Source organism: Heteronotia binoei, chromosome 20 (genome assembly GCF_032191835.1).
Source record: "Heteronotia binoei isolate CCM8104 ecotype False Entrance Well chromosome 20, APGP_CSIRO_Hbin_v1, whole genome shotgun sequence".
NCBI classification, from domain to species: Eukaryota; Metazoa; Chordata; class Lepidosauria; order Squamata; family Gekkonidae; genus Heteronotia; species Heteronotia binoei.
In genome coordinates this window covers 10,258,619-10,278,545 of record NC_083242.1, presented here as the reverse complement: position 1 = coordinate 10,278,545, position 19,927 = coordinate 10,258,619, and the positions used below count along the sequence as shown (strand labels likewise).

Sequence of the window (19,927 nt, the reverse complement as noted above, 5' to 3'; positions counted from 1 at the left end):
ATGTTTAGCCAAAACCTCTTTCGATTTAATTTTAACTGGTTGGTTCTGGTCCAGCCTTCTGGGGTAACAGAAGACAACTCTGCGCCCTCCTCTATGTGACACCATTCAAGTACTTGAAGATGATGATCCTATCGCCTCTCAGTCATCTCCTCTCCAGTCTAAACATCCCCAACTCCTTCAACTTTCTTTGTAGGTCTTGGTTTCCAGATTCCCCACCATCCTTACTGCCCTCCTTTGTGGGCTGCAAACTCAGGGTTTGTGGGTCATTTCCCAACACTTAGCCCACTGTTCTTGTCCATAGTTTCAGAGCATTTGTATCCTTCAGTAGAGAAGCTCCATCAGTGGCGTGAGAAATTGCAGAAGCTGAGTCGGAGGAAGATCAAATCTCTTCTCGGGCAAAGCGTCCGTTCAAACTCACCTGTCGCTAAATCGCTTTAACTCAGACAGTGATCCCGCTGTGATGGATCGATGAAACGCCTATATATAATTTAAGAATGATCGCAGACGCGCGCAAAACAAGCAGCTGTTTGAGGCGGTTTTAAATTGCCACCCGTGGCAAGAGGTTAGGGTGCTGCCGGATGCAAAACACAAACACGCAAAAATAGATTCCCCCCCCCCTTTTTGCTGCCATGGTGGTTTTGTGGGGCGGCATAAAGCAAAAGTGGCCAATCACAACACTTTTTAGAGCCTGCTGCACAGAGGGTTGCATGGGGGCATCGTCCACTGGGAGCTGTGTGTCACATTTGTGCATTTGACTCCTTCCGGCAGAGGTGGCGCAGCAGCAGGTAAATCTCATGGGTGACGTGCCATCAGGAAGCCTTAAAGGCAGGGAATGATAACTCCAATTGTTTCATCCAGGACTGAGCCCCCGCCTCCTAGGGCCTGCACTAAAGGATGCCAACCTCCAGGTGGGATCTGGAACTACAGCTCCTCTCCAGACTACAGAGATCGGCTGCCCTGGAGAAAACGGATGTTTTGGAGGGGGGAACTCTATGGTATGGTGCCCAATTTTGGTCGCTGTCCTCCCCAGGCTCCGTCCCGGAATCTCTAGGAGTTTCCCTACCTCACCAGTGGCCAGGGAGAACTTGGCGACCTTTCCCTGCACAGAGAAAGCAAATTTAACAACTGCCTTCTTCCGTAAGGAACATACCACTCAGGTCATCGTTGTGGGGTTGGACATGCTGCTTGGGTGACACCAACTGCCATTACACCAATCTCCATCCTCCTCCTAGACCTATTTGCACGGTTAGCGACCAGCATTCCTCAGACTAAAGAAAGAGGCTCAGCTTCTCTTGCTTGACAGGTTTCAGAGCAAAGGACTTAGAAAAGGCGTGGACAAACTGCGGCTTGGGAGCCACATGTGGCTCTTTCACATATATTGTGTGGCTCTCAAAGCTTCCACTGCCCCGTCAGCCAGCTTGGAGAATGCATTTAAAAGTTAAAGTTGCTTTCTTCCCACCTCTCCCTCCAACTTCTCCTCCTTCCTTCCCCTCTCAAATAGCTGACGTTCGTGTCTTGTGGCTCTCAAACATCTGATGTTTATTTCATGTGACTCTTACATTAAGCAAATTTGGTCACTTCTGGCTTAGAATGAAGTGTGTGCAGAGGCCTGTACTCTCTGGAGCAGGCAGAGCTCATGCCTCGAAATGTCATCTAAAAGGTGTTTGGTTTTTTTTAAAGTTAGAGGAATCTTTTTTAAATCGGGTACTTGCCTTGTGTTTTAAATCCTGTGTATTTTTTGTTTTAAATGACTGTTTTTCTGTTTCCATCTCTCCCTTTGTGAGCCTTCTTGAGGTTTTTGTGAAGCAATAAGGCGACATGTATCCAATTATTTAATTTATTTCTTTAGATAATTTATATCCCGTCCTTTCCAAGATGGGCTCAGTAAAACAATTAAAAACAAATAAAAGTAAACAATACAATTTGGCAGCTCAGTTGGACACATCATAATATGCTGGACACATCATAATATGCTGGACACATCATAATATGCTGGACACATCATAATATGCTGAACATCCGATAGTATAAAATCAGTATTTCAGCAGAGGTGGTATCGCAGCATAGATGGGATAGGACGCCCGCTGCCTCAACCAAATGCCTGGTGGAATAGCTCCATCGTACAGGCCCTAATGTCAAAAGTCATCTCTGTATTCCTCTTGCCATGTTTTGTGCTATAACAATTTGCCTGGGTGCCTTCTTGCTTTGCTCATCCTCTCTGCATGCTTATCTTGGGAATTTATTAGTTAAGCTGTTTCCATCGACTTCAAGGTCAGACGCTGGGGAAGTATAGATGAGACACCTGGACTGTGAAACTAGAGGTGGACTCCAAAGGAGGGTGGGAGGGGGTCTCACCAAAACCGGTTCCTGCTTTTGCTTTGCTGCGCTTGCACTTGAAAATGTAACAGTTGGGGCGAGGGATTAAAAGGAGAGTCCTTGGGCTAAGACGTCAGTCTTAGCAAAGATGGTGTACTGCCTTATGATGCTTATGGAATAAACTGCTGAATTATTGGACTGTGTTATTCCTTGACTTGAGGTCCTGACACCTACGAAAAGGTAACAATTCAGTAAGGGCTCGGATCTCTAAGGGGAGCTGATTCCACCAAATTGGAGCCAAGGTGGCTAGTCGGATGTTTTTCGGGCCAGGGATGGTCAGCAGATGTTGAGTGACAGATCGTAGTGGTCTCCGGGGCATATATGGGGAGAGGCGGTCCCATAGATATGTCAGTCCCAGGCTGTGTCAGGCTTCGAAATGTGGCCTAAATAAGTAAAACACATTCCTGCATTTGTTAAAATCTAATTAATGAAAGGAACGGTCATCATTGAGTGGTAGGAAGTGGGAATCCCAATCATGGGGGCAAGGTGGGGGGTGGGAGGGAGGGAGGGATTCTAATTGCTTGAATCCCCTTGATCCTATTTAGGAAATTTTGCTCACATGAAAACAGATGGCTAGCAATTTCTTACCAGTTATGTCCAGATTATCTCTTCCGCAGTCTATCAGTTTAAAGGCGCTTCCCCCCACCCCCCACCTCTGCCAACCCTAGCTTCGATAGATCAATTCACATTAGCGTGGGTCTATCCCCGTTAGTCTGTCAGCTTGTTAAGTGGAAATCCTGCTTGTGGATTTTTTTTAAAAAAAAGTCCCTCTGAAAATAAATTTACTTAGAATGTGCTTATCTATTTATGTACAATGGGGGAAGAGAGGAATGGAAGTTCCCAGACTCCATTTTAAATATTTATCTCCCCAGTTAGGAAGTAGAGGCCCACAAGTCGAAGCACAGAGACCATTAATCGAATGAGACGCTCCTCTTAAACGCCTCTCAGTCTCTCTGCAAGCAACATCTGAAAAACGGTCATGATTCAAGTCTCGTAAATAAGATTTGAAAATCAAACTGATCTCGCTGTTGGGGGTCCCACCTCTAGGTTGGGAAACACCTGGAGATTCTGAGGATGGAGGGCAGCGAGGGCAGAATTTGGGGAGGGGAGGGAATCATTTTGCCTGTGTAATGCTGGAACTGATTTCCTTATAATGCTATACAGGCACTGCATGTATTAGGGTTGCCAGATCCAGTTCAAGAAATATCAGGGGACTTTGGGGGTGGAGCCAGGAGCAAGGTTGTGACAAGCATAACTGAACTTCAAGGGGAGTTCTGGCCATCACATTTAAAGGGACCGCACGCCTTTTAAATGCCTTCCTTCCATTGGAAATAATGAAGGATATTGGCGTCTTCTGTTAGGGCTCATAGAACTGGACCCCCTGGTTCAGTCTTTTTGAAACTCGGAGGGTGTTTTGAGGAGATGCACCAGATGCTATGCTGCAGATTTGGTGCCTCTACCTAAAAAAAACAGGCCCTCCCCCCAGAGCCCCGTGGATCATGATACCCTCTGGGAATCCATCTCCATAGGGAATAATGGAGTGCACAGCAGACATTTTCCCCCCTCCCACTTTCTGATGACCCTGAATTGGGGGGAGGGTCTCCAAACCAGGGGATCCCCTGCCCCCACCTGGGGATTGGCAACCCTAGCATGCATGCTACTCTTTTAATTGGTCTTAGAAGGGTGTAAGTTTGCGTAAGATGGTACTGTGAGACCAACAGGTTCACATGGCAGGGACTTTTCAGCTGATGCCTCCCCAGGTGTGGAATTTCCTACCTCTAAAAATATGCTTAGTTCCATCTCTTAAAACGCTCGCTGCAAAGGGTTTCATGACCATTCAATTGTTACAGTTACTGATGTAAACTGTATTCTGAAATGGGATGTATTTCCATTGTCATGAGCCATCTGGAGTGCTCCGGAGAGTAGGAAGTTGGAATTTGAGACATGGTTCCCAAATAAACAATGTTCACGCTTGCCTTCATGTTTATTAAATGCAACTTTTTGTTACTGGAGGCAGTAACTCTTCGTATAAGCAATTCACATTACGGAAAACTTCACTCATCTAGATATCTGTGGCCCTCTTAATTAGACACCCCAGCCCATATTCTACTGTCGTATAAAACTATGCAACAGATCCTCACATGTGAAACTAAAATCAGGGCTGAGTTTATTTTAAAAATGTACATACAATTTCCCCCCTTCATGACAAATGCCAGAAGGTCAACTGGCAACCTCTTGTTATGTCAGGGGATTAGACAACAGGAAGTCAGAGAGAGGTTGAGGTACCAGATGTCTGTTAGCACCGCCTTTGTTACGCTATTCCATTTCCTGAGTCGATGCAAAGCCTGCTAACCTCCAAGTATACAAGCCTGAATGAAATTGCCCTTTACCCTCTAAACCACAGAAGTTTCTTTGTCGCGTTATTCCTCCTCTGAATGAAACTCAGTATGATCCCCCTCACTCAAATTCCTCTGACGCTCTTGAGAAAGAAAGCAGGCTGCCTTGGTCCTCACACCCTTCAAAATATGTTCGTTTCCATGAATTCTTGAGCAGATGAATGGTCCCTTCTCTAACATGCACAAGTGCGAGTTTATGTTGAATCACCTGCCAGTTCAGGTTTGCAGTCAGAGAGCCAATACCTTGCTGCAGATGCGTCCAAGTAAATTTGATTATCTTCACTAGTATCATTAGACTGCTTTCTAGCAGCCTGCTCTTTCTCCCTGGATCTGTTGCTAACACCACCTCTAAGTCTTAAAAGGCATACTGTTAAAGGGAGGGGGCGGGAATATGTTTTGAGATGTTTGAGTTGAGACTTACTACTGAAGCCTCTCTGTGTGCTTTCAGTTCCTACCCACAATCCTAGCTAATTTTGCAGTCCCTTCCATAATTGATGGTGCTTTCCTGGGTAGGTGCAAAAAGCAAATAGGGCGATGTATCCAGCCATGTATTTTTAAGATGCATCCACCTGCACAGCTACAAACAGGAGATAAAAGCACAAGTGACTCCCAGATCGACAGGATAATTTGAATGACGCCTAACCAAGGCCTCAAAGGATACTTCCCTCTTTTCCCAAACGGACCCTGTCCTCCATTGCTGGTAGTGTACAAACTCGCAAGACACACCACAGTTGTGTTATAAGGCAGCAAAATTTGCTTTTTAAAAAAAATCGCAAACTTCCAGCTCTCCTGTTTCATGTCCCCAATTCATTTTAATAGCTTTAAAAAAATATAATTCATGATCTTTTGCATTTTTGTAATGTTTTCACTGGCAACCCACCTACAGCAGGCTTCTGAAGAGGGGACATATAAATTCCCCAAAGAAATAAAACAAGAACAGTGCAACTGCCACCAACAGTAAATACTTTCAAAGGCTTTTAGAACAGTGCCAAGCTTGAAAAGTTGGGATTTTTTTTTTGCAGTTTAAAACATGGCTTCCCCCCCCAGTTACTGGATTGATATAAATAACGACTGGTGCGTGCACAGGGGGGGGCTACCTTCACTTTTTATAAATATCACAAAACACACTTAATCCTCCCTAGTGTTTTACCCAGCAACCAACCCACTAATATTGTTTGCAGGGTGTGGGGAGGCGACATATAAAAGACAAAAGAAATATGGTCCGTTTCACCCATTGGACAAAGTGTTGAACTAGGTCTTACCTGGCTCCCAGCAAGGGGCACCATAGAGCTTTTACCCAAATGCTAGTTTTGCCCAAACACTAGTGGCTAGAGCATGCCCTGTGCAATGCGCCTAGCGCGATGACATCACTTCCGGGTGACGTCATTGCACCGGACACGTCAGGTGCTGACAGAGCTCTTTGAGGGTGGGGATTCCCCTGCCAGCCAGCTCCGTGCCAGCGGGTTGAGGGCCTCCAAACCGGGGGAGGCCCTCAACCCGCTGGGAAGCCTACATTGAACTTTCGTCGATCACCCGCAGATGCCTTCAGAAGAGCCGGCAGATCAAAAGGGGGATAGGGCCGCACTTGGCGTGCGTTCACCGGCACAGGCCCAATCTACGTCTTGTGCAATTCCCATTGAAACAGCAGTACTGGGTAGACTGGAATGGCTTTCACAATTTGCTGGGGCAGATACCAGGGATGAGGCTCTGTTCGCTGAATTGGCTACTGCTGATCCTCAAAAAACTATTCCTGGCCAGCTTGCCCTCTGAAACCAGCCAGTCTCCAAACTAAAAAACCCTCCATAGCTCCTTATGCCTTTTCTTTTAGCCAAGACACTCCACACCCCTTTTGGCACTTAGGTTGTCCTTTTATTTTTCCCAGCTCTGCAACATCCGTTTTGTGACCAATGTTCCCTCTAAGCTGCAGAGTCTTGTGAGCAAAAATCGTACTTTGTGAGGTACTGGCATTAAGAAGAATTGCAGATTTATACCCCGCCCTTCTCTCTGAATCAGAGACTCAGAGCGGCTCACAATCTCCTATATCTTCTCCCCCCCCACAACAGACACCCTGTGAGGTGGGCGGGCCTGAGAGGGCTCTCACAGCAGCTGCCCTTTCAAGGACAACCTCTGCCAGAGCTATGTCTAACGCAAGGCCATTCCAGCAGGTGCAAACGGAGGAGTGGGGAATCAAACCGGGTTCTCCCAGGTAAGAGTTCACGCACTTAACCGCTACACCAAACTGACTCTCATTAAAGCTGTGAACTACTGGCATTAAAGTTGTGAGCTGCTGCATAAATTAGTGCGCTCTGGGGTCATCTTTCCTGAGCTGAGACAAAAAGATGCGAGCTGGAGGTTGAAAATCTGTGAACTGGCTCACCCTAACTCAGCTTAGAGGGGACACTGTTTGCGACAGGGCAACCTATGCATGATATTCCAAGTACGGCTGCATGATAGATCCATCCTAAGGTGTTTCAATACTGCAAAATTCCAGCAGCACCGTCAAGACTGGCAACATTTATTTCAATGTTAGCTTTCCCGAGTCACAGCTCACACTAAAATAAACATGGTTAGCCTTTAAGAGGCCACCGGAGTTTTGTTTCGCTCCAACAGACTAGCACAACTACCCCCTTTGCAATCAAACCACAATACTGGCGTTGTTGTTGGTGGCGTTGTTGTTGTTGGTGGTGGTGGTGGCGTTGTTGTTGTTGTTGGTGGCAGCGTTGTTGTTGTTGGTGGTGGCGGCGTTGTTGTTGGTGGCGGCGGCGGCGTTGTTGTTGGTGTGGCGGCGGCGTTGGTGGTGGTGGTGGCGGCGTTGTTGTTGTTGGTGGTGTTGTTGTTATTGGTGGTGGTGGTGGCGGCGTTGTTGTTGTTGGTGGTGTTGTTGTTATTGGTGGTGGTGGTGGCGGCGTTGTTGTTGGTGGTGGTGGTGGTGGCGGCGGCGTTGGTGGTGGTGGCGTTGTTGTTGTTGTTGGTGGTGGCAGCGTTGTTGTTGTTGGTGGTGGCGTTGTTGTTGTTGTTTGGGAGTATGGTGAGACCTCCATCTATCAAAACAGAACTCCAGGTGACAGAGATCAGTTCCCCTGGAGAAAATGGCTGCTTTGGAGGGCGGACTCTATGGTGCTATGCTCCTCCCCTCCCCAAGCCCCACCCTCCTCAGGCTCCACCCCCCAAATCTTCAAGTATTTTCCATCCCAGAACTGACAACCCTATTGGAGGGGTATAAGCTTCCAAGATCTCTGTCCCAGCCTGTTAGACATGTCCAGCAGCTCTTTGTGACGTGAGACAGCTGAGAACATACGGTACAAAAGCATGAGTCAAGCCTGCACGTAGTGACCGTGGTTTCTAGGAACGTCCATTTTTGCACTCTGTAGCATCCACATCACTCATGGCAGCCTATTCACTTAGTCCTGCAGCATTTGGTGAGCCCCGCGGCACAGGGTGCTCAGCGGCAGTACTGTCGTACAAGCTCTGCTCATGACCTGAGTTTGGTCCCGGCGGAAGCTGGATTCAGGTCGTCGGCTCCAGGTTGACTCAGCCTTCCACCTTCCGAGGTCGGTCAAATGAGTATCCAGCTTGCTGGAGGGAAAGTGTAGATGACTGACGAAGGCAATGGCAAGCCACCCCGTAAAAAAGTCTGCCAAGAAAATGTTGTGATGTGACGTCACCCCATGGGTCGGTAATGACTTGGTGCTTGCACAGGGGACTACCGTGACCTTATTTACAGAATCTGGTGCTATCTCGCAACAGCTGAGCCTGCTCCTTCCGACTAGAGTCCATTACTGGGTTCCTCTTTCTCTGCCACGCCTGAGCACAAAGCTTGGATTGCCAGTTTCCAGGACTAACAGGAGCCCACGCTGTGCATTTCCTGCTAGCGCTACTTGGAACAAAACCAGCTTTCTGCCCCCAGAGGCCCTGCAAAAAGCCAGCGTGTTGGCTGACCACTCCACCCCATCCCATTAAGGGAGGTCTGCTGCAGATCTCCTAGGACTAACAGGCTGCCAAACCGAAAGGCAGCCCAGGCCTCTCTTCCTTTCATCCTGCTCCGAAATGCTTCGCTAACAGGCTCTCTAATAGCACTTGCTGCTGTGAGGAAGAGGATCCGGTCCCATCGCATTCCTCCTCCGAGCAGCTCCCTACAGACCCGAGCCTGGGGAAACCTCCTCTCCCTCTCTCAGCCCTTATAATGGCGCTCTGAGCTAGGAAACTCCTGAGGTTTCGACATCATCTGCACGGAGACCTCAAAGGCGTAACTGCAGCTCGGAGCAGGTGACTCCTGCAAGCCCCAGTGCCTTCTCCAGCCATCTCCATGTCACTGGGAACAGCAGCTAGATTAATCTACCCAAATGGTCGGTTTGGGATGGTGTCAATCTCACCCTGGACATCTCCCAGCAGCTGCCCCTGGAAAGGCTACAGACGGCTGTTTCCCCTGATGGGATTAAGGGGTGGGGGTGGGGGGAGATCATCTGCTCTGTACAGCCGCCATCCTCTCTTGGCTAGAAGGACCAGCGTGAAATGATGTTAAGTGTAGGAGGAAGCGCGGGCTGCACAGTTACAGCATTTGCAAGCCCCTCGTTTAAAGAACGTTAAAGGAGAGAACCCGCGACGGGGAAGCAAGCGGAACAAGATCTTCCAAGAAACAGAGAGCGCTTGATGCAAAATGGGTTAGCATCGCTGGATTCTTTCTTCTCGGATCGCAGTGAAACGGTTGTCATTGAGCCAGCCAACCTGGCTTCCTTTAAAAAAACACACACACACTTTTTGTTGGCACATGCAAAATGCAATTTAAGGATGGGTGATCCCCATACACCCTGGCCCATCAACAGCCTCCATTTTCTCTCTCTTTTTTTGCCAAGAGTATCAGCGATTGCCACAAAACCTCAACAGGAGGAAGGGGATGCATTATTTATACCCTGCTTTTCAGCCAGGTTGGCACCCAAAGCATCTTGTAATTAAAACCCATCATTTTCTTTCTTTTAATTAAAAAGCTGCTGAGATTCACAGCTCTTGGGATTCTGCCCGGGGCAGCAGGTGAAGTCTTGCAAAATGAAGCATCATCATTTGGGATCTGGAAGAAACCTGAGACAGTAGAAAGGATTGTGGGTGGGGGAGTGTCCCAGATGTTCACCTTTAGTTTCATGATCTTACTTGGGCCCAGGTAAGATCTGATTCTGGTTGCTGATAAGCGCTGGCTGGGCTCAGAAGGAAGCATTCTCCAGCGCCCAATCAGAAGCCTTGCTGGGCAAAAGCAACACCTGCCCCCACCCACTTTCTAAAATCATGCGGGCAGGACGGATTTCTGCAGGTGCATGACACCTGCTCTACACAAATCAAATCCATTCAAGGTTTTATTTTTTAATTAAAATAACAGGCACTGAGACAATGACACACCCATTGTGCTTATCGGAGAGTTACATTTCCTCCGTCATACATGGCACAGCCTTTCCCTCACCCAACCCCTACGATGAGAATTCAGATTATTTGGCCAGGGGCGAACGTCAGCAGTCTTGCTCCCTGAGTACAGACACAACCAGAGCACACCGTTAGGAAAACAGAAAGCAACACAAGGCTTGGAGAAAGATTTCGTGTAGAAGATATAAGGTTAGGTGTCCTATACGGTGTGAACAGAGCCCTACCACGTATATGGCAACGCTCCTGTCTCCCCTCTCCCGCTGCAGTGGTCTGTTCCCCTGGCAGGTCAGCGGATCCCCAGGATTGTGGTGGTGGTGGTGGGGGGGGGGTCAGAATGAGAGGAGGGAATTGGCAAAAATGGCCTTCTTCTTCTTCTGCAAGAGGAAAAGGAACTTTGATTCTGAACTGCAGCTACAAAGCAAAGACTGATCCCAGAAAGAGCTTCTTCCTCTGAGCCCCCCACGATAAGAGGGATTCGTACCCAAGAGGCGTCTCCCCCTGGTCTCCAGAAGACGACATCTGTCACTGTTCAGCTTGCTCCAACGTGGCAGCCATTCCAGCACTAGTGACAGTCAACTGCCACCTCCGCCTGCCCGTCCCTACCCAGGTGTGGCTGCCTGAAGCGTTCGCTGCAACCTCAAGATGAGAAGATAAATGGCCATTTCCAAATCCAACTCTTGGGCAGATCTTTCCAGAAAAACTTCAGCTCATCCCCGATCTACGCATGCCACAAAAACCACAGTGTAGCGTTCTTCCTGGGCTGTACCAGCAGTGCCGCAGTCACATCACTGAAGGCTCCTTTCCTGCATGTGTAGACTTCGTGTAACGGAGCAGATCCTCCACCTGAAGTTGTACGATTCCAAAATACTTGAAAGACCAGCTGCTCCTATAGGAGCCTGCCCAACCACTAAGGATCCTTGGAGGCCCTGCTTCAGGTGCCCCCTCCTTCTGAAATTAGGGAGGTGGCAATCCAGGAGAGGGCCTTCTTGGTTGTGGCACCAAAACTCTGGAACTTGCCCGCCTGTCCTCATTGGTTGCCATCTTCCGCCAGCAGATGAAGACTTTTTTTCCCATTGTGCATGCCCTCAGTGATCCCTTTCTCCTGCCCAGTGTTTTGGTGGTTTTTATGCTTTTGAAGGTCAAATGCTGAAACTGAAATACTTTGGCCACCAAATGAGAAGGGAGCACTCACTGGAGTGCTGGGAAAGACAGAAGGCAAAAGAAGAAGGGGATGGCGAAAGATGAGATGGCTGGACAGCATTACTGATGTAACAAACACGGATTTGAGCAGACTTCGGAGGGTGGTGGGAGAGCCTGGCATGACTTGATCCGTGGGGTCGCAAAGAGTCAGACTCGACTGTGCAACTGAACAACAACAACAAAGGCATTTTAGCTCTGCTTGGAATTGTTTTAATTATGTGCTTTTGCTTCGTTTCGATCATCTTTGTTATTTTTATCGTGTCTGTTTTAATGTGTTAGCCGACTTGCTGACCCTTAATAAAGGCAGAAACGGCGAGTATAAATTGAGAAAAATAAATACCGAGTGATGGTGTCGGAACACAAGAGCTCGGCTATGGGAGGTAGAAAACGTGGTCCATTCAGAGTGCAGTCTCGTTCAGGAAGAGGCAGGCAGGCGCACCCATGTGGATTAAGAGTACGGAGGTTTATATTAGGGGGCACGGCCGGAATAGCCATCGGCACAGCTCCAGGCTTCTTGTTCAGGGACTGTCCACAGTGGGGAGAAATGTCAACTGTTTGTGGATCAGAAGAAAAATCTCAGTGTGGAGGAGGAGCTAGCACCTGCCTCCCTTCACACCGCTCTCCAGAAAAGGAACGGGAGATATTTGAGGGGGTCCCCGTAAAGTAGGACAGAAAACAGGGAGTTCCATGGCACTTTCACAGCATGATCCAACTGGTTTTCAAAAAACATGCGGCAAAGCTGTTCCACTTGCCGCGCTCGTAAAAAACCCCCATCCTTTCCGGCTTGCAGATTTCCAGCGTCTTGCAATGTGATTTCATGCTCTCTTGCTGTTTGAGAAAAATGGGGCTGGTCTGGTCTGTCTGCATCCTTTGTTGTCCCTCAGTTTGGGGGGGGGGCCCTTTACGTTCTCCCAGGGGTGGAATTCTAGCAGGAGCTCCTTCGCATATTAGGCCACAACCCTCTGATGTAGCCAATCCTCCAAGAGCTTACAAGGCTCTTTTTTGTAAGCTCTTGGAGGATTGGCTACATCAGGGGTGTGTGGCCTAATATGCGAAGGAGCTCTTGCTAGAATTCCACACCTGCGTTCTCCAGGACAGGATGGCTATTGGTGGCATCTTGCTTTCTTGCATTGCAGCGGCATGGGGAGGATTGACAGGGCGATCAATGGAAAGAGAGCAGGCCCTCCGTCTTAGGTTCTGTCCAGTCAGGAGAGAAGGTGAGCGATCGCGGCGGCGCTTTCGTTCTTTGATCAGGACGAGCCGTCAAGACACGAACGGTGACAGAAGGGACGGTGACACGCCCTTCCTGTGAAAACTGCAGCATATTCCCGTTATTCTCTGTGGCAGAAGCGGAGGAGAGACCCTCACCAACTTCCCAAGTGTTTTTTTTTTAGGTGTGCACCGCATCAATTCCGGCTAAAAGTGTTGTTGTTTTTTAAATTAAAAGTTGTTGTTTTTTTAAATGCCCTGTGCCGGTGAAATATGACGACACACTGCAAGATTTTTTGAGACTAAAGATGCGTCTCCCGCAAGAGAGAGAGCCTGATGAGGGAGCCAGGAGATAAAGGGCTTAGGAACCTCGTTCTGTTGATATTATATCCTTTAGCAAAAGCCAGACACAGCTGCTAATTCCATTATCGTCTGACTCGCTTTGCAAAAAGCCTCCCCCGCTTTGCTGGAAGCCTGCTCCCGAGACTTTGAAGCGCTTGGTTGTGGAGCTTCTGCAGTTGAGAGTCCCAGGGAAGCCTGGACATTGAGGTTGCTTTTGCATTTTTGATACCATGTTAGTTCCAAAGAAGAGGCTGTTTTAGGGTGCAAAACAGGGCGGGGGGGGGGGCTTATTCCAGCTGCTCTTTTAGGGAGCACCGCTCCGTCCTTACAATGTGTAGTTCCAACTGCACAGTAGTGTCTCCTTCTCTTGAAAGGAATCTAAGGCGCCCCCCCTCAAAAAAAAAAACCCACTTCAAGACAGAAGGGATACCTTTAATAAAATGGCCAACCTATTCCTCTTGGAGAGCCAGTTTGGTGTAGTGGTTATGTGTGCGGACTCTTATCTGGGAGAACCGGGTTTGATTCCCCACTCCTCCACTTGCACCTGCTGGAATGGCCTTGGGTCAGTCATCGCTCTGGCAGAGGTTGTCCTTGAAAGGGCAGCTGCTGTGAGAGCCCTCTCAGCCCCACCCACCTCACAGGGTGTCTGTTGTGGGAGAGGAAGGTCAAGGAGACTGTGAGTCACTCTGAGACTCTGTCCTTGAAAGGGCAGCTGCTGTGAGAGCCCTCTCAGCCCCACCCGCCTCACAGGGTGTCTGTTGTGGGAGAGGAAGGTCAAGGAGACTGTGAGTCACTCTGAGATTCTGTCCTTGAAAGGGCAGCTGCTGTGAGAGCCCTCTCCAGCCCCACCCACCTCACAGGGTATCTGTTGTGGGGGAGGAAGGGAAAGGAGATTGTGAGCCGCTCTGAGACTATTTGGAGTGGAGGGCGGGATATGAATCCAATATCTTCCTCCTCCTCCTCTTCTTCTTCTTCTTCTTCTTCAGAGGTCCAAATTGAGGCTGAGGCCTTCCCCTGATGTTGCCTCCCGGCAACATGGAGATTCCCTTTAGTCGTTGTGGCTAGCTGCCCCTGATATACCTGTCCTCCTTGAATCTTTAACTTCCTTTTAAAGCCACCCATCAATACTTGGGGAGACCACCGCTTCCTTTGGCAGCGAATCCTGCGTTTCAATCACTCGCTGTGTAAAGGAGAATTTCCTGAATCAACTGCCTGTCTCTTTCATGGGATGCCTTCGAGTTCTAGTATTTTGGGAGGGGAAGGGAGAAAAAATGTCTCTCTGTCTTCTCTCTCCACCCCGTGCATAACTTTTTGCATGTTTATCACGTTCCCTCTTAGTCGCCTAAGACTGCATCCTTCAAAACCACATAGTAAAACAGGGCCTTAAATGTCTGTTTTTTTTCCAAACTCAGAGCTGCCATCTCTCTTGGAGGGGGGGAATTACTTGGGGAAGGAAGGTGGTGGGATCCTGAGGTGGTAGAACAGGCCATGCTACTCCAGCTTCCTTATGTGCCCAGGATATAGCCAATCACCACTATGGGGTCAGGAAGGAATTTTCCTCTAGGCCACATTAGTCCAGGGGATCCTGGAGGTTTTTTGCCTTCCTCTGGGGTAACTAGGGGGATGGGTGGGTGGGAGATAGTTGTGGAGTTGTGCGTTGTGTAGGGAGTTGGACTATATGACCCTGGAGTCCTTTCCCACTCTTAAGTTTCCATTGGCAAGGAACTGTCTATGCAGTGGAGTGTTCCAAAACGCAATCTCTCCCTCTTTAGTCTGGAAGTGGTGCAGCCAACTCCACCCCTTGGTTCCGCAGCAATGCCGAACCGGGCTGAAAGTCCACCAGCAGCTAGGAGCGCAAGAGCAAAGGCGATGAAGAGCTGCTGAACCCCAAAGGCCCTTTCTTCTTCCCCGGCAAGGGAGACACGGTGACGATATCATCGGAGTCATCTGAATGAGCCTCGTCTGCCGGCGGCACAGGAGAGGGCTGCGGGCAACTCGGGGAGGATGCGGCTGAAAGGAAGACAAAGAAAAATATGAAAGTCCTTCTGGGAAGGATCATACTCTCTGGGCCATTGAGTTTCCGGAATGGCCCGCGGTCAGGAATAATTCCAGTTCACTCTTGGGGGCTTGGCACCCACAGGCTCTTTCCTGTTCTGTGTGCAAGCACGGTAGGCATGAAAACCAGCAACCACTGCCTAGGCAAAGTTCTCTTCCTGTTCCTGCCAAGTATGATGAAGCCATTGCAAACAGTTACATGCCAGAACATAAAGAAGAAAGAAGAACATGACTGCAGATTTATACCCTGCCCTTCTATCTGAAAGAGACGCAGAGTGGCTTACAATCTCCTATATCTTCTTCCCCTACAACAGACACCCTGTGAGGTGGGTGGGGCTGAGAGGGCTCTCACAGAAGCTGCCCTTTCAAGGACAACTCCTGCGAGAGCTGTGGCTGATCCAAGGCCATTCCAGGGTGCTGAAGAACTCAGTTGCTGCGCAAGTCATTCAGAACCAAGTTGGAATCCAGTGGCGCTTTTAAGACCAACAAAATTTAATTCTGGGTATAAGCTTTCGTGTGCATGCATGTTATGTAGTAAGATCATGTTTTAATGTATTAAAATATGAGCCATGATCATGGATGAACATGGTTTCCATCACTCCCTGGTAGAACTGATTTGAAAATTAAACCAACATAACATTATAATCACCTAGATGTTTTAATGGCTGCCAGACAGAGAGAAATTCAGAGGAAGAAGTCTGGGGTGCGTGCAAAGTCAGTAAATGTAAGGGGGGGGGGCTTCACTTGTTGAATATCAGCCTGTTAAAGGGCAGGGAGTCAACAGGTGAAGCCTTTTTTCATTTAACCCCTCCATAACAACTTAACCTCTAAAGCGGTGCGCATGCACACGGAAGCTTTAGAATAAAACTCAGAATAAAACTTCATTGGTCTTAAAGGCGCCCCTGGACTCAAGCACGATTCTCTTCCTCCAGACCAACCGGAATCTAAGTCACTTGTAAGTAATACTACATTTTTTTAAAAAGTCATCATGCAGCAAGTTCTATGTGTATGTGGATTTGGGGAGTGGCGAAATGTTTCAGGATTTCACTATACGGACCCCGGAGCATCTCTCTCTTTCTCTTCCCTCCCAAAGACCTGAGACTCACAGGGTTTCCAGCTCGGAGTTGGGAAGTTCCTGCAGATTTAGGACCCAGTGCTATAAGACCTGCTGGATGTGGACAACAGGCCATGTCTGTGAGGCAGAATTTGCCATTTTAGTACCTATTGTTCATCTGTACTTTTAGATTTTATACATTTTAAATTGGTTTGTATTGTTGATCATTTTTATGATGTAACCGACCTGGGCCTGTTCTACGGGAAGGGCGGGCTAAAAATCGAATTAAACAAACAAACAAATAAATAAATGTTGGGGTGGAGCCTAAAGATGAGGGGAAGGACTTCAGTGAGGAACAGTGCCATAGAGCAGGGGTGGCCAAACTGCAGCTCGGGAGCCACATGTGGCTCTTTCACACGTGTTGTGCAGCTCTCCAAGCCTCCACCACTCCGTTGGCCAGCTTGGAAAAGGCATCTGTCTCTTTAAACCACTTCTCCAAGCCAAGCTAGCCAACGGCTTGTAGAATGCCTTTACAGTTAAAGTTGCTTTCTTTCCACCTCTCTGCCTCCCTCCATTTTCCTTCCTTCCTTCCTTGTCTTGCAGCTCTCAAACATCTGATGTTTATTCTGTGTGGCTCTTATGTTAAGCAAGTTCAGCCACCCCTGCCACAGAGCTTTCCCTCTGAAGCCGCCGTTTTCTCCAGGGGAACAGACCCCTGCATCGGGCGCAGCTCCTTGCAAACCTGCTGTCAGGCTGCCTCTGCAACATGCCGAGTTACCCCCCACTTTTGGTCCGCACGATGGGAGGGCTGCGGGCAGCCCCACAGAAGTCATTTATCACCTCCATCTGCTGCTCTGATCGGACTCTGTCGGTGTCAAGAGAAGCCTGCAGAGACCCTTCTTTAAGCCGAGCGCTGTGCGTTCGATAAACACATCTGTTATTTCCCTTTTCACCTGGCTATTGTTTAAGTGGGGGGGTGGGGAATGCGATAAGGCTTGGGCGACTCCGGCAACACCCGGGCAGCGTGTTCCTCACCAACGTCTGGCGTTTGAGGAAGGGAGAGACCTTCTGAGCGTGATTTATGAACGCTGCCATGCCACAGGGGGGAAAAAAAGGCAAACAAAGGAGGTTTCTCCCTGGCAGACAGAATAATTAAGAGGTCCGGCTCCCTAAACAAATTGCTGTGATCTAACAAGGTCAGTCTCTCTCTTTCTCTCTCTTTCTGGAAGGAGTCAGGCCCATTATTCACTCAATCACTTTGCTCAGCTTCTGCTCTTTCTGCAAATTTCTCCCCCTCCATCTCTTTGATTTCAGGGCTTTCTGTGATGCTAAAAGTCTATGTTTTGGTGGGGAACAGCGTAACAATCTTTTCTGCGGATATACCTGTGGTGTTCAGGCTGTGCAAATCTAAGACCCGGTTACAGCCCCCATCCCCAGACAGAGCCATTATTTTCTAATTCTCATTTAGGTGAACTTACTGCACCGCAATTTAGCCTCTCTGCAGGTTTACCTGTCAAGATCCAAAACGGAGAGATCTTCTGCTAAATGGTGGTGATGGGGAGCTGAAATCCACTGGAGTTACCATACCACTCTACCGTTTTTCGAAAGGACATAATTTGCCAATAAGTGAAAAGCTATAATTTACCAAAGACGCTTCGGGAGCTCTCAAGATTGATCGGCAAATGTTAGAAACTGGAGCTCATTGATCCATTGGCCTCACGAAACATTACAAGAGAACAACACCGCACAGAGTTCTTACACACACACACTTTTTTCTCTCTTCCAGATTTACAAGAAGATACGAGCTTGCTCAGAGTATGAATGGAAGGCAATGGCTGATGAATATCAGTGCACGGAGCCATTTGCTATTTGCGTTGCTAGCTCAAGTCAGAAAGAGCTGCAACACAACAGACAAGTTGGTCTGTTTCCCCTCCCCCAAAGGGCTGACCCTTTCTTGATGTTTGACTTGCATCTCGGACCAACAGGCTCTCATGGAGCACTTAAGTGGTTAAATGATGATAGTTATTAGGCGTTCCAACAGCCCCTGTGAAGCAAACAGTGATTGACACCTGCTCTGTGGCCCGCCGCACAAAAATCAATGGCAACGGAATGGCTGTCGACAGAGAAGAGCAATAACCATTGGGAATCGATGATGCGGCTGCTCCCCAAGAAGACAAAGGGCTCGGCGGCTACCCAGCCCTGGAGGTGGAAGATACTGGATTTATATCCTGCCCTATACTCTGAATCTCAAGAGTCTCAGAGCAGCTCACAATCTCCTCTACCTTCCCTCCCCCAACAGACACCCTGTGAGGTGGGTGGGGCTGAGAGGGCTGTCCCAGAAGCTGCCCTTTCAAGGACAACTCCTGGAAGAGCTATGGCTGACCCAAGGCCATTCCAGCAGCTGCAGGTGGAGGAGTGGGGAATCAAACCTGGTTCTCCCAGGTAAGAGTCCGCGCACTTAACCACTGCACCAAACTGGCTCTCTCTCTGGAGAGAGGTGGGATGGATCCGAGGCTGCGTCATGGATCTGAAGCACGTGCAAAGACGCCCCTGATAATGCCGGCACCGAGTGAAGCCAGGAAAATAGGACGGCTTCTCTTCTGTTTTTAACCATTTGGCAAGGGCTGATTTTTATCTGGTGCGGTGCTAAGCCAGGATAGGTTTGCCCCAGAGAAACAACGGCACCTTTTTCTAAAAGCAAGCAAACCAGACCGGGAAGGTAAATGAGATTTACCAGGGCTTGTGGAGGTGAAGACTAAAGGGGAATGCTTGAATGCTGACCAGACGGGCTTCTTCTCTCTGGGGTCAGCATCTGGCCGTACCTCCTCGCTCGCCGGGCAAGACGCTGGCAGCCTGCAAAGGACCGAGAAAGAGAATTGGCAAGGGTCATAAAACAGCCAATCGCAGAGGCTGAAGTCAGAGAGAGACACAGAATGAGATCTATGACAAGGACGCTCTGGAGGTCAGAGGCCCTAAATCATGTGCAAGCCCATTTTGTTGAATCTCTCGATGGAATGCCTCTGGGGGAGGCAGTATATTATACAGGGAGGGGGATTAGAAGTGAAATGTTTCCCACTGCCCGCAGATTCTGGAAGAGAAGAAAACTGGGTTTAGAAACTCAAGCTTGAGGCTCAGTTGTAGATGGTGCGTTGTGGATGCAGAAAGCCCCGGGTTCAAATCTAAGAACGTAAGAACATAAGAGAAGCCATGTTGGATCAGGCCAATGGCCCCTCCAGTCCAACACTCTGTGTCACATAAGAACATAAGAGAAGCCATGTTGGATCAGGCCAATGGCCCATCCAGTCCAACACTCTGTGTCACATAAGAACATAAGAGAAGCCATGTTGGATCAGGCCAATGGCCCATCCAGTCCAACACTCTGAGTCACAAAAGAACATAAGAGAAGCCATGTTGGATCAGGCCAATGGCCCATCCAGTCCACACTCTGGGTCACACAGTGGCCAAAAAAACCCCAAGTGCCATCAGGAGGTCCATCAGTGGGGCCAGGACACTAGAAGTCCTCCCACTGTGCACCACCCCCCCCAAGCACAAGAACAAAGAGCATCACTGCCCCAGACAGAGAGTTCTAACAATATGCTGTTGCTAATAGCCACTGATGGACCTTTGCTCCAGATGTTTATCCCTCTGTCTCCAGTTAAAAGGATCGTGCTGGGTGAACACAACCTGCCCTGGGCTTACCTTTCTAGCTGCGTCCGTGCAGTGTGAGCCCTGAAAACAGACTGGATGAGCCTCAAGTCCTTCAGGTCTGTTTTGCTGCCCGCCGTCGATCTCGAAGAGAGGGACCCACACGACAAACTGGAGTTCTAGGAGCAGAAGCACAGCAAGGAGGCCTTGGCTTTTGATGCATCCTTTGGCACCCGACTAG

At 48.8% G+C, this 19,927-nt stretch overlaps 1 protein-coding gene across 1 annotated transcript in view; it reads right to left on the bottom strand.

Annotated features, from left to right (window-relative positions):
• Nucleotides 1-14,076: 14,076 nt before the first annotated feature.
• Nucleotides 14,077-19,927, bottom strand: part of IQCE (IQ motif containing E) — a 49,195-nt gene continuing 43,344 nt past the window's right edge. Inside the window, exons 19-21 of the mRNA XM_060260712.1 lie at nt 19,741-19,865; nt 18,776-18,894; nt 14,077-14,942 (exon numbers count right to left, since the gene is read on the bottom strand). Of these exons, the coding sequence (XP_060116695.1) occupies nt 14,779-14,942; nt 18,776-18,894; nt 19,741-19,865 (408 nt within the window). The 3' untranslated portion in view covers nt 14,077-14,778. The remainder of the gene's footprint in view (nt 14,943-18,775; nt 18,895-19,740; nt 19,866-19,927) is intronic.